A 12,635-nucleotide genomic window follows, 5' to 3' on the forward strand; every position below is an offset into this window, starting at 1 on the left:
GCTGTTATATTCTTTTTGCAGGTTTGTTGGCCGAATCAATATCTATAGTAATAGTCTTGAAGCTGTTGCCAGGTTAGTTTATAATTTCTTTAATCTGTCCTTTTAGGGGAGGGATGTTTCTCTTTTAAGCCCATTAAAATAGCTAAATACTTTCTTTTATAGAAAGAGATGGGGAAAAGTGAATAAATCTGGAGTAACTAGCCACTGATGGGTCTTAAATAGCTCACCTTGTGATTGGTAGGGTTGTAGTGGCAGCGGCTCAGAGTGTATGTGTCCTGGGAGAGGGTGGTGTTGGAAGTGATGGTGAAGGTTTCTAAAATTGTAGAACTCCAGACTTCTTTGACCACTATTCCCAAATATGTTCTATGCACTCTATTGATTATCCTTGGTTGCGAAGTGCCTGACCATATTGGAAGTATATCTGGAAAGCAGTGTTTTAAGGGAGAGTAATTGAGGAACTAGACGGTAGACAAAATGCTGGGAGAATTAGCTGGACTTATGTAAAATGAAAGGCTTAATAGTTGATAATGAAACAATTCATATAAAAAGGGGTGTTTTTTTCCCCTCTTCGATCACCCAGTCAGTTATTTTAACTTTTCCACTTGGCCTTTATAGCCAGTGCTCAGAAGGAAGTTAAACACCAGGAGCTCAGTGATCCCCCCTCAAAGGCGGGTTTGCACTCTATAAATACAGCACCACGTCTCCTTCCTTTACATTTGCTTTTCCAGTCTTTTACTGTCACTTTTTCTTTCTGTTTCTTGCTGTCTGCTGTTATCTTGCTTTTCATGACTCATAGTCCTTTCACCTCTGTGCATGTCTTTGCCTCTGTGTGTTGCTGGCATCTCCTGTACTGTGTGCTGTACCCTAAGTAACTTCAGAGGGTAGGATTTTTCAACTCGACCTGTGTTAGTAAGCATATAAGTAGACAGATGCATCCTGAATCTTTTGAAAATAGATGTGTGTGAGAGCAAACTATGTCCCCAAAGTTGATGGTGCTATTAGTTGGACTCTTTGAATAAGTTGTGTTCATTTTTTGTTTAGGTCTTTGGGACCTGAAAATCTCTTGTTGAAAGGAGCTACACTAAAAAATACCAAGAAGATATATGGTGAACGTTTTTTTAAGATATTCTTACTAGAAATAGGCCTTTTAAAACCTAAATGTTCATAAATAGTGCAGTAAAAAATTGAACATGGCATTTAATTCCATTTAGTCTAAGTCTCTTTTTAGGTGTTGGGAATTTATAAGATGGTAAACTAACTTGAAATATGACAAACTATCTTGATTAAAATTATACTATAAAAATATACTGTAAATGATTATTAACTGGTAAATAGAAGAGAGTTTAGAATTCCTATTTTTATAGATTGAAAAAGTTGGTAGATCCAATGGGTGGGGAGTTGGGTTGGCAGTCTCATTTGTAACCTAATTTTCATCGTATTGTTATTCCTTAGGAGTTGCTGTTTACACTGGAATGGAAACCAAAATGGCATTGAACTACCAAGGGAAATCTCAGAAACGTTCTGCTGTTGAAAAGTTAGTGTGCCTCACAATTTCTTTACTTGTTATTGAACTGAAATTGTTACTTCTCAGTATTTCCAAATATCAATGGTATGAAAAAACAACATAAGTTGTAATAGCATTACCATTTTAAGCACTTCTTTTGTTCCAGAAACTGTGATTATTGTTTTGTATGTCTGATTTGGTTTAATCCTCTAAGCAACTTGGAGTAATTCCTGTTAGTCTGACCACTTTACAGATAGAGAAATAGTCTTAGAGATGATAAGTGATTTACCTAAGCTCACTTGGCTATTCACGGGCAGAGTTTAGGTAAAATTTATTCTCTTTTGCTGATGGTTAATGGTTTGGGGTCCTCTAGTTGCTATACATAAGGAGTTTGTGCAACACAGATAATAATCTCCTTGCAAATAATTGTGTGGTACCTGACACACCTTCAAAGCCATTTGCGCTGGCACAGACCTCGCTCTCCTGTTGCCGTGGACATGCAGTATATCAGCAACACCCTCTTCATAGCTGTAGTTTTGGATTAAAAGAATCCACACTAAGCTTGACTATTTCACATTTGCTCCTCTACCCTCTATTCCAAACCTTTAGGATTCAGGTTTGGAAACAATCTACTCCTTTTATAAGGGTTGAGTAGGTAATGGTGTGTGTGTTCTGTCACTTTATAGGATCCTTACTAAAGGTGTGTTGAGCTAATCAGCTGTTGCACTTTGGATTACGGTTAGAACTGGCTTTTCCATTTTACCAATCAAGAGTAATGTTTTAGCAGTGATAACTGAGGTTCACCCATACAGGCCTGTACTGTGGTTACATGTTGTACGTAGGAGAAGCTTTAGAAAACTGAACAATTTAGTTTATACCTAGTTGATATCTTCAGTATTTCAATGGTTTTTAAATTCATAATATCTTATTTTTCAGATCCATTAATGCTTTCCTGATTGTGTATTTATTTATTTTACTGACCAAAGCTGCAATATGCACTACTCTAAAGTATGTTTGGCAAAGTACCCCACATAATGATGAACCTTGGTATAACCAAAAGACCCAGAAAGAACGGGAAACTTGGAAGGTAATTTGTTTTATGCTGAAAATTATAACCCTAGTACATTGTGACAGAGGCACCCTTTATTGAAATACTGCTCAGATAATGATACCTTGGTATTAGGGATTTCTCTTGGTTGTCTGGTAGCCCCAAGCCGTTAACTTTTAAGACATTCTAGGATTTTTTTCTTAACCCTAGGGATCTATCCTTGTTTTTAACTCTTAGGTTAAGAGTTTTAGGCAACTGGGCCAAAAGATCTGGCATGTTAATATGTTATGAGCTTGTGATATATCATGATAGAAACATAATGGATGCCTACATGAAAACTTTGATCCTACATTCATATCTGAGGGTGGGAGAAGCAGAGACCTTAAGGAAGTAAGAAGTGTTAAGTCAAGGTACATTCACTAAACAAAAGTGACAAAATTCAGGGTGTTTCACATGTTTTCACATGCTATGATAATAATGTTGACCAATGATATAGTGTCATTGGGAAGTTTGTTTTTTATAGCAAGAGCAGTGCTTTCAGCATTGAAATTGAAAGATAGAAAGTTTATATTACACTTGCTTAATGGAACTGTGTATTTAATTATTGTGAACTGTTTCCTTTTTTTTTAGGTTTTGAAAATATTCACCGACTTCCTGTCTTTTATGGTTCTATTCAACTTTATCATTCCTGTCTCCATGTATGTCACAGTAGAAATGCAAAAATTCTTGGGCTCCTTCTTCATTTCATGGGATAACGACTTCTATGATGAAGAAATTAATGAAGGAGCCCTGGTTAACACATCAGACCTTAATGAAGAACTTGGTCAGGTAAGAACTTATTTTTACTTAAAATAAGGTGACATAGTGAAAATTGCTTTTATTGTAGTCTGGATTACCAGTGTTTGTGACCATTTCACATTTGGAAATGTAACTCAATAAAAATTTCTTTATGCAGGCATGTAATGAAGGCAAGTGATGTTATCTTAACTGTAGCGTCAGTTTTTTCTGGCATTTTTGAGAAGGACCTGATTTATGTATTAAATTTGAATGTTACAGAAATTCTCTTTAAAACTCAACCTGTTGGTGGTGTTAATTGTGGGTTATTGCTTTGAAACAGGAAACAAGTAGTCTTCATCACCATCTATAATCATTTAGGGATAGAATGTGGGGTAGTGGAAATAAAGCTATTTTATAAATGCATTTTGTTCCATAAACCAAATTGACCAGAGTTGTCCTATGGACATTTGCTTGGTACATTTTCTTGGACATTTCTGATCAGATGAAATATAGACCTAGAAAGCAGAGTTGTTTATTCCATGCAATAATTTAAATGAAGGGAAGATGTGAGGGCATGCACTCCACTAAATGCTTTTTGCTTCATGTACCAGTGTAGTCCAGGCTTTGACCTTCTTGCTAACCCAGGTTGTTTTCAAATGCAGTGCAGCCTAGCTGTAATTCTTCAAGTGGTGACTTCTTGGGTTCTTTTCTGACTAGTATTGAGAAAGTTTTTGCCTTTATCTGAATTTACTGTGTCACATAATGATTTTCACAAGCCAAGGGGAGTGTTTTGGCTTGCATTTACTTCTCTTTATATTTAGAATGTCAAGGCTGTGGAAATGTCATTTCTGGGACTAGGAGATGCAGAATCAGTTAATGGAACTGTGTGGCTGGAACAGGGCCTCACAGTTGTTTTAAATAGTGCCGATTTGCACCTATACCTCAAAACTCTGCTCCTGAATTCAGTCTCGCACTACCCCCACTCTCTATTTCTGTTCTTTACACAACCTTTGCCTAAACCAAAGTATCCTCTTGACAACTAGTCACAAGGGTGAAAGGATTCTCCAGATACCATTATGTTGAGACCTGACTCTAGGACTCTAGGATCCCAGAGGGTGGCATCTGCCTCCCACAGAGACACTGAGTCACAGAGGACAGAATAAGTCATCAACAGGCAAATTCCTTTCCCTTATATATTGTTCCCAGGAGTTTCTTTTATAGGTCACCTCAGTGACCACAGCTGACCTTAGCCTTTGTAAACAAGAACTTTTCATCCAGGGACTGAGCCTGGTAGAACTGCTCTAGTTCCAGCAAAAGGCATCAATCTGCAACTCTGTTGCATGGGGAAAAAAATGAGTTATAAGCCACCTCTGGTGAACTTTTCCCTGACTGCATGGATTAACCTACCCAAATGTGAACATGGCTAGTACCCAGCTGCTGCAAATAGAACAGCCATCTTTCCACATGTGGCACCTAATTCTCATGAGAGACAGGCAGGATATCCAGGCCAGATCTCCACCTCATCAGATTCCATCTTATTGATGAGGATGTGGTTTTGTTCCTATCATCTAGACTTATTCATACTTCAGAAAGTAAAATAGAGCTTTGGATAATGATCTATTAATAATAAATCTAATCAGTGAAAACAAACTAGTTTTCATTTCAGCCACCACTTCTTTCCCCCACTAAAACCTGCTTTTTTGGGGTATGATTGTCATTTAACCAACTAACTAAGGTAATAACCAGACCACCACTTACATTTGTACAGTATAAAAACAACTTACCATTATAATCAGCTTGTATGTGTAGAAACAACCTAAATGAAAATGCAGGGAAGTCTTAAAATGATTTCGTTTTGCATTTAGTGGACCAGTACACACAAAATCAAGTGTAACCAGTTTCCTCCTTGATGAGTTACTTTTATTTTACTTAAGAGCAGTGTCAATTTCCATCAGTACCATTGCAAAGACTTGCTTAACCTCTTTCAAAGTGACCCACATTGGTATTAAAAAAAAATAGGAAGATGTGTTTAGAACACTGTTCGTCTTTGACTTGAAAAGCAAAAAGAAGTAGACTGCTCAGTTCAATTGGAAAAGAATGGGGCCTTTTATGATTAGACATCTGTCCTTTAGACAACCAAATGGTTTCAACCTTGAAGAAATCGTGGGGATAGCCTGTTCCTTCATATCCCCTCTCAGTCTCTCAGCTATGCCCAGCAGTATGCCAGAGTATATACTCTGATTCCAGTAATTCAATCTAGTGGTTGTGCACTAAAGTTCTGTGTTATCTAAGATACGTTCTTGGTACTGGAGGTTACTGTTACAAAGTAAACAAGAAAACCTTGAGTTGTTCATCATGTAGTTGAAGAAATACACTTATCATACCCTAACTGTAGCAATATGATGATAATCAGAAAAATTATAGGGACTGTGAAATGATGGAAAGAGTCCAGTACTGTGATTTTGCTCAGGTCAGCAGCAATGACAGTCAACATCTATGTAACACCTTAGAATTTGCAAGCATATTTAGTAATCTTTACAGCCTTGTGCAGCAGCTTTGATTATTTAAGGCTAATGGTTAATGTTCAGAGAGATGAAGGGGTTTTTCCAAGGTCACAAAATTACTGGGTGGTAGAGCCATGACTCCAGTAGAAGGTCTTCACTAGGTTAAACGATAAAAAATATTTTGACCTATAAACTAGATGACTTCATGTGTTCAGCCTTTATCTTAGGGCTCTCTCTATTCTTGAACAGCTATCTCACTTTAGGCTTTCTGTCCATAAATTGATGACTTTAAGCTTGCTGATGGAGAGGGTCTGCAACCAGCTCAAACGTACCACTAAAGAGGAAGAGGCTGATGAGAATCCGAGGCAGGCAGTAGCCTCTCACTCATCAGCCCTGTCTCTCCTATAAGTATGAGGATACTCTTTAATAATAGCCGATCCCCTCCTCCTCTTGTCCTTAGTATAACGTATATATTAGATCATTGGTTCTCAGAGCATGAGCTCAGGACCAGCAGCATCAGCATCACCTGGGAACTGATTAGAAGAGCACATTATCTAGCCCCACCCCAAGAGCTACTGAGTCAGGAACTCTGGGGATAGAGCCCAGCGATCTGAGTTAACAAGCACCCTCCAACTGAGTGTGCTGCAGACTACAGTTTGATAATCCCTCTATCACTATATACTTTGTTGGCTTATACCCTTGAGATTAATTGTAGACAGATCCATACTGTACAAACTGTTATATATAGGCAAATAATTGCACTTTATGTTTTAAAAATTATTACCTTTGTCATCTATAAAAGATTTCAAAATGGGTTAATGCTCACTCAGCTGTAGGAGCTGCACCAACCCAGGAGAACCTTTTGGGGGAAAATGACGTTAATAATTTTGATCACACAAAAAGCCCCAAAGAATTTCATTTTAACTAGAAAAATCTAGATGATACAGGAATAATAGCACTTGGATTAATTTAAAGGCAGAATTCAAACTTGGCTGGCTAACAGAAAAAAGAGAAGATTGGAATGCTATATTTGTGCCAGTGCTGCTACCGTGAAAAGCTTTGAAAAATAATTAGAAAGCAGCTACTGCCGCAGTTCATCTCTTTCTCCCTTACATAACAAAAACCTTAATCTTGTACTTATGCTTGTTCCTGTCAGCCCATAATTTTAACTATTTAAGCATAAATTGCCAAAAAGGAGGATAAAATTGTGGGTTTCCAAAAGCCAGATGTTATAAATAGAAGAGATAAAAACTGAGATAAAATGGAAATGCTCAAAAAGGCTTATTTTACATGGAAAATTTATTTCATAGCCTATTTTTTCCATTAGTTATGAAAGTATGCTTATACTTTAACCTATCATTATAAACTTTGCTCCTTTTCTTTTTTAATTTGGAAGCTTTTTTGAGGAGTATCTGAAAATATACATAGTATTGGGGAAGAAATTTCATTTATATTTTTGATAATTTATTGACTTACTGTGTCTCCTAATTAAGTAACTGTTATTATTATTTCCCCTGTCTGTCTATATTCTGTAACTGTTACATACGTATAAGACACAGTGCATTTCACTTCAATCCAGTATATTTATAGAAAATTTTACTTTAACTTTTGTTACATCCCAATTAATTTGCACGCGTGCATGCTCAGTTGCTAAGTCATGTCCCACTCTTTGTGACCCCAAGGACTATATAGCCCACCAGGCTCCTCTGTCTTTGGGATTTCTGAGACAAGAATACTGGAGCGGGTTGCCATTTCCTTCTCCAGGGCCCAATTAATTTAGTTCCTATCAAATATATTTTCTGTGTGTGTCAGAAAGATAGAGAAATAAGTGGTCCATAAAATGTTTCCTGCTTGGAAAATTGACTTTTGTTATGTTAACTTCTTTATATCAAAACAAGTAGGTGTTAAATTGAAGGAGTCTTAGTTTGGACAAAATAGCCACATTTTTCCTTCCTGCTAATCTCCTGTATTTGAGTAGGTCTACCAAAGAGTCAGGCACGACTTAGCGACTGAACAACATGAACCTTAGACATGTGATACTATTTCAGAATCTTTTTAAAAATACACGTTCATTTCTCATTCATTTGATAATACTGCTTCTGTCATTGCCTGACATTTGACAAGTCTTTAGAAAAGGTGATTTCTGTGGATATGAAAATAGCCATGCCTTATAGCTAACTAAAAGTTAATCACATTGAAGAAAGTAAGAATGCATATGTTTGTGTTCTTGTTTTTAGGTGGATTATGTATTTACTGATAAGACCGGAACACTCACTGAAAACAGCATGGAATTCATTGAATGCTGCATAGATGGGCATAAGTATAAAGGTGTAGCTCAGGAGACCGATGGACTCTCTCAAACTGATGGACCCTTACCATATTTGGACAGAGCGGATAAGGTGGCATTTTTTGCATTACCATTTTGCCTTGAGAAATCAATTTATAGAGGCATATGTTAACATAGTAGAAATGAAGGATTTTGGCACATGACATAGACTTTTGAATAGCCATTTGTTTGTTGTTGCAACTTCACCATTCTTATTTTATGGACACCTCTGGAATTTGTGTGGAGAAGGAAATGGCACCCCACTCCAGTACTCTTGCCTGGAAAATTCCATGGATGGGGGAGCCTGGTAGGCTACAGTCCATGGGGTTGCAAAGAGTCGGATACCACTGAGCAACTTCACTTTCTTTCTTTCTATAGTTCCTTTTGGAGAAGGAAATGGCAACCCACTCCAGTGTTCTTGCCTGGAGAATCCTATGGACAGAGGGGTCTGGTGGGGCTGTGGTCTGTGGGGTTGCGAAGAGTCGGACACAACTAAGCAACTAACACACACACACTGGAATTTGTAAACAAGTAGAATTTATAAAAAGAGAGCATTGTGAGAAATGGCATTTGAGTAAAACTTTCACTTTCACTGTGTGATCATGTTTGGTGCTTTAACTTTAAAAATATGAGCTGCTCCAAGAATGGTGTCTACTGAAATCATTCAAGCCCCAGGAGTGTCTAGGCATTAAATGAACCAGAGTCTCCATGCACCTGAGCTATTGCTGGATTGTGAATTAGAACTGAATGAACTCTTTTAGGCCATGGAGATGTCACTGCTTTGGGGTTAGGTGGCACTGCAGTAAGAATGAGTTAATAGAGCTCCTAAGGTATGTTAGCTGGGGACCAGGCGTGTTGGCAGGGACTAGGAGAATATATAGCTCATTGGAGTATTAGGAATTCATAAATTTCTGCTATTCAGTTTGCTGGCAGTTATAACATGCTCTCACATTAATAACTTTTCTCTGTTCATTGACTACTTACCAAGTGATCACAGTAAAATAATATAGTCATTTTTCTGTCACTGTTCAACAGAATCGAGAAGAGCTCTTTCTGCGTGCCTTGTGTTTATGTCACACTGTAGAAGTTAGAACAAATGATACTGTTGATGGAGTTACAGAGTCAGCTGAATTAACCTACATGTCCTCTTCACCAGATGAAATAGCTTTGGTCAAAGGAGCTAAAAAGTAAGCACATATGTTATGCTGGATGAATAATTTCAGGATAATAATAATGTTCTGCCTGTAGTTAACAATATGGCATTCTCACTTCAAGTTTGTTAAAAGAGTAGATTTCATATATTAAATGTTCTTATTACCCCCAAATAACAAAAAAGCAAAAAGACACAAAGAAGCTGAGAAATGTCAGGATATCTCTTTCCTTGATTGTGATGATGATGTCACAGACATACGCATGTTTCCAAAGTCATCCAGTTGCATATATTAAATATTTGCAGTTCTCCAATAGTTATACCTCAGTAAGTAATGCTGTTTTAAAATCCAAAAATAAGTTGTCAAAAAATACATTATCATTTTCAAAGAGTAAAAAAAATCAAACATTTCTTGTATTTCTCCTAAGAAAGTGAAATCACAGGAGGACAGGTATCATCTTATTTTTTCTCTTATTTGCTTCAATAACCTTATCTTATAGGTATCCTTATTCTTTAATAAGGAGCCAAGCTACTTTATCGAAAAGTTGGAAAAAGTTCCCAAACCTAACCAGTTAAGACCAAAAAGAAAATAGCAATGCATAGTTGTAACTTTCATCACTATTTATGCATTCCAGCCAGAAGTTCAAATGTTCATATTATATTTTGGAAATCTTCTAACAATGGTCACTTTTCATATAACACATGTTATTTCTGAAGTACTCCCAGCAATTTTGATATCATTTGGTTATTGAAAGTCCTGCTTTATCCATGAGGCCCAAGATGATTAAGTGGATAAAAGGTCAACCCATGTGTAAGCTACAGAATTGAAATTACAAATTGCTTCTTTTTTTGGTTATGATTTGTGACTGGGCATTGACTTGGTCTGTGTTATATCTCAGCAAGTAAAAGGAAGTACAGCTATAGATTGGGGTTTTATGAAAGAGAAGAAAACAATAAACAAGTATGAATAACCCCAGTGCAAAGGGAAATTCATCATTCTTTAAAAATACACAACGGTCTTTTTTATTTTGTTTCACAGGTATGGGTTCACATTTGTAGGAGTTCGGAATGGCTATATGAGAGTAGAGAACCAAAGAAAAGAAATAGAAGAGTAAGTAGCACTGTATGTTTGATGATTCTCACTTCTTAACTCCACAGTCAGCTTTAGATGGGTTTAGGAAGGGCAACAAAAAGAACTGATTGCACCTATAAATATAAGACTCTGCTCTCCCAGGTAAGAGTTTTATATAAATGTAGTTGGAGTAGAAGGCATTTTTCGTAGAGTGGCAGAAATTAGCATTTGAGGTGTAAATGATTCCAGTTTTGTTCACACATCAATCCAGTAGCCTGAATGAGCATCTGCCTGGACTTTTCTGAATTTTAGATGCCATTTCAGGTCTCCAGCACATGCTGCAAGAAAAATCAGTGAACATGTATGAAACCTTCTGCTGTCTAGAACCTAACTAATCATTCTGGGATTACAAACCCTGCCAGTCATAACAGCTTTGGTGTCAGAAACTTTCTTTTGTTCTAGATACTTGAGTGTGAGCCCCAGGGCAAGTACTGTGATGCAGTAGTAAGCTCCACATTTCCTTTTTTTTTTTTTTTTTGGTACAGAGATCCCAACAAACAAATCCACCTTGCCTTAATAACAGGTTTTAATTAGGCCCTCTGATTAATTTCATTTCCTTTATAAGAACTTGAAATATAATTATCTGACTTCCATTCTGACTCCTAGCATCTCCTGAGACCCATCTCAGAAACCTATAACACATGCAGATTTGCTAGGGAATATGCCTCTTTGGAAAGGAATGTTCAAGAGCCAGAGGACCCAGAGGAAGACTCTTTGGCCTGACTGCCAGGAAGGAGCCCAGAGTTATTGTCAAAGTCCAGATTCTAGCTGGTTCACAACAGTGCCCCCATCTGGCCAATAGCAAATGAGACATTATGCTACAAGTAGATAGATGTCTTACACACATATCCTATATCCCCAAACCAATGACCTGCCCACTCCCATCAAAGACAAGCTTTGTAGTAAATACTTTTAAATCAGCTACTTGTATATAAGTTATTTATTTTCAAGAAACTATTTCCTCACATTTTCTCACATAACTCTTATTTTTCTTCTTCATTTCATCTACTGTATAGCTTAGCCAGTGCAACACAGAGCTGATCATGTCATTCCACTATTTATACCCTTCAATGGATTACTGTTGCCCTTAGGATGAAATCCCAAGTATCTGCAATGGCCCACAGTGTTGTCAGGTCCTAACCCCTGCCTACCTCTCTTGCTGCTCCCCTATCAACTAGATCTCAGCCTTATGTGGACTACTGTCAGCCTGCCATGGACCATGTGCTCTCATGTTGCTGTGCCTTTGCACATGCTGTTCTCTATACTCAGAGTGCCATGATATCCTTTCTCCATCATGTCACTGCTGCAAGACACAGCTCGGGCAAAACCTCCTCCAGGAGGCCTTCCTTCTGTGCTCCTACATCTCCTCTGTGTGTTCCTTTACTTCAGTATTTGGAAGACTAGGAGGTAGTCATTTCATTAACCTCTGCCTCCCTTATCATGGGCTCTCCTGGTAGTTCAGATGGTAAAGAGTCTGCCTGCAATGTAGGAGACCTGGGTCTGATCCCTGGGTCAGGAAGATCCCCTAGCGGAGGGCATGGCAACTGACTCCAGTATTCGTGCCTGGAGAATTCACGGACACAGGAGCCTGGTGGTCTGCGGTCCATAGGGTCGCAAAGAGTCGAACACAACCGAGCAACTAATTCACACACACACCCTTTTCATATGATAAGCCCCTTAAGAGAAGATTCATATGTCTTCTCCAGCATCTGTCACTGTGCCCGACACATAGTAGGCATTCCGTAGATGATTAAAATAAGTCGCCGGATAGGACTATTTGTAGATAGCCTCTAGATATGGCTTGGTGGGACAGCTCTTTGTACCTCATTCCTATGCAGTCACTCTCCCCTTACTATTTTAAGTCATCTAATGAGAAGATATAGTTACCCCTTAACCACCTCTGGTATCCTCTGACAGCATGTTCCAAGTGCAGAGAAATTCCAAAGACACAATGGAAAGTACCCGTTATGCACACAAGCAGCAACCCTTAATCCAAGAGGAAAGCTCTGTTAATGTAAGATGTTTCTGTTGTGTTTTATTTTTCCCACTGTGGTCTTGGTATTTCACTTTTCTCACTTTTTTTTTTATTAAAGGTATGAACTTCTTCACACCTTAAACTTCGATTCTGTCCGCCGTCGTATGAGTGTAATTGTGAAGACTCAGTCAGGTATGCATGTTTAAGACTTGACTTTTT

At 37.9% G+C, this 12,635-nt stretch overlaps 1 protein-coding gene across 25 annotated transcripts in view; it reads left to right on the forward strand.

The window, feature by feature from the left end:
* ATP11C (ATPase phospholipid transporting 11C (ATP11C blood group)) overlaps window positions 1–12,635 on the forward strand; it is a 179,652-nt gene that overhangs the window by 109,375 nt on the left and 57,642 nt on the right. For 20 of the 25 annotated variants that reach the window (XR_014075704.1, XR_014075705.1, XM_081565092.1 and 17 more), the window contains 9 exons: window positions 22–72; window positions 1,042–1,106; window positions 1,453–1,534; window positions 2,441–2,591; window positions 3,183–3,380; window positions 8,071–8,232; window positions 9,195–9,346; window positions 10,349–10,420; window positions 12,535–12,608. Coding sequence is in view for 23 of the 25 variants with exons in the window: in XM_081565092.1 (XP_081421218.1) it covers window positions 22–72; window positions 1,042–1,106; window positions 1,453–1,534; window positions 2,441–2,591; window positions 3,183–3,380; window positions 8,071–8,232; window positions 9,195–9,346; window positions 10,349–10,420; window positions 12,535–12,608 (1,007 nt within the window). In the remaining 2 variants the exon portion in view is untranslated. Of the gene's footprint in view, window positions 1–21; window positions 73–1,041; window positions 1,113–1,452; window positions 1,535–2,440; window positions 2,592–3,182; window positions 3,381–8,070; window positions 8,233–9,194; window positions 9,347–10,348; window positions 10,421–12,534; window positions 12,609–12,635 lie in introns of all 25 variants that reach the window. The other 5 variants (XM_081565087.1, XM_081565096.1, XM_081565081.1 and 2 more) reach the window with 1 other exon arrangement.

Source organism: Giraffa tippelskirchi, chromosome X (genome assembly GCF_054371585.1).
Source record: "Giraffa tippelskirchi isolate mGirTip1 chromosome X, T2T-mGirTip1v1.2.pri, whole genome shotgun sequence".
In the NCBI taxonomy this organism is placed as follows: domain Eukaryota; kingdom Metazoa; phylum Chordata; class Mammalia; order Artiodactyla; family Giraffidae; genus Giraffa; species Giraffa tippelskirchi.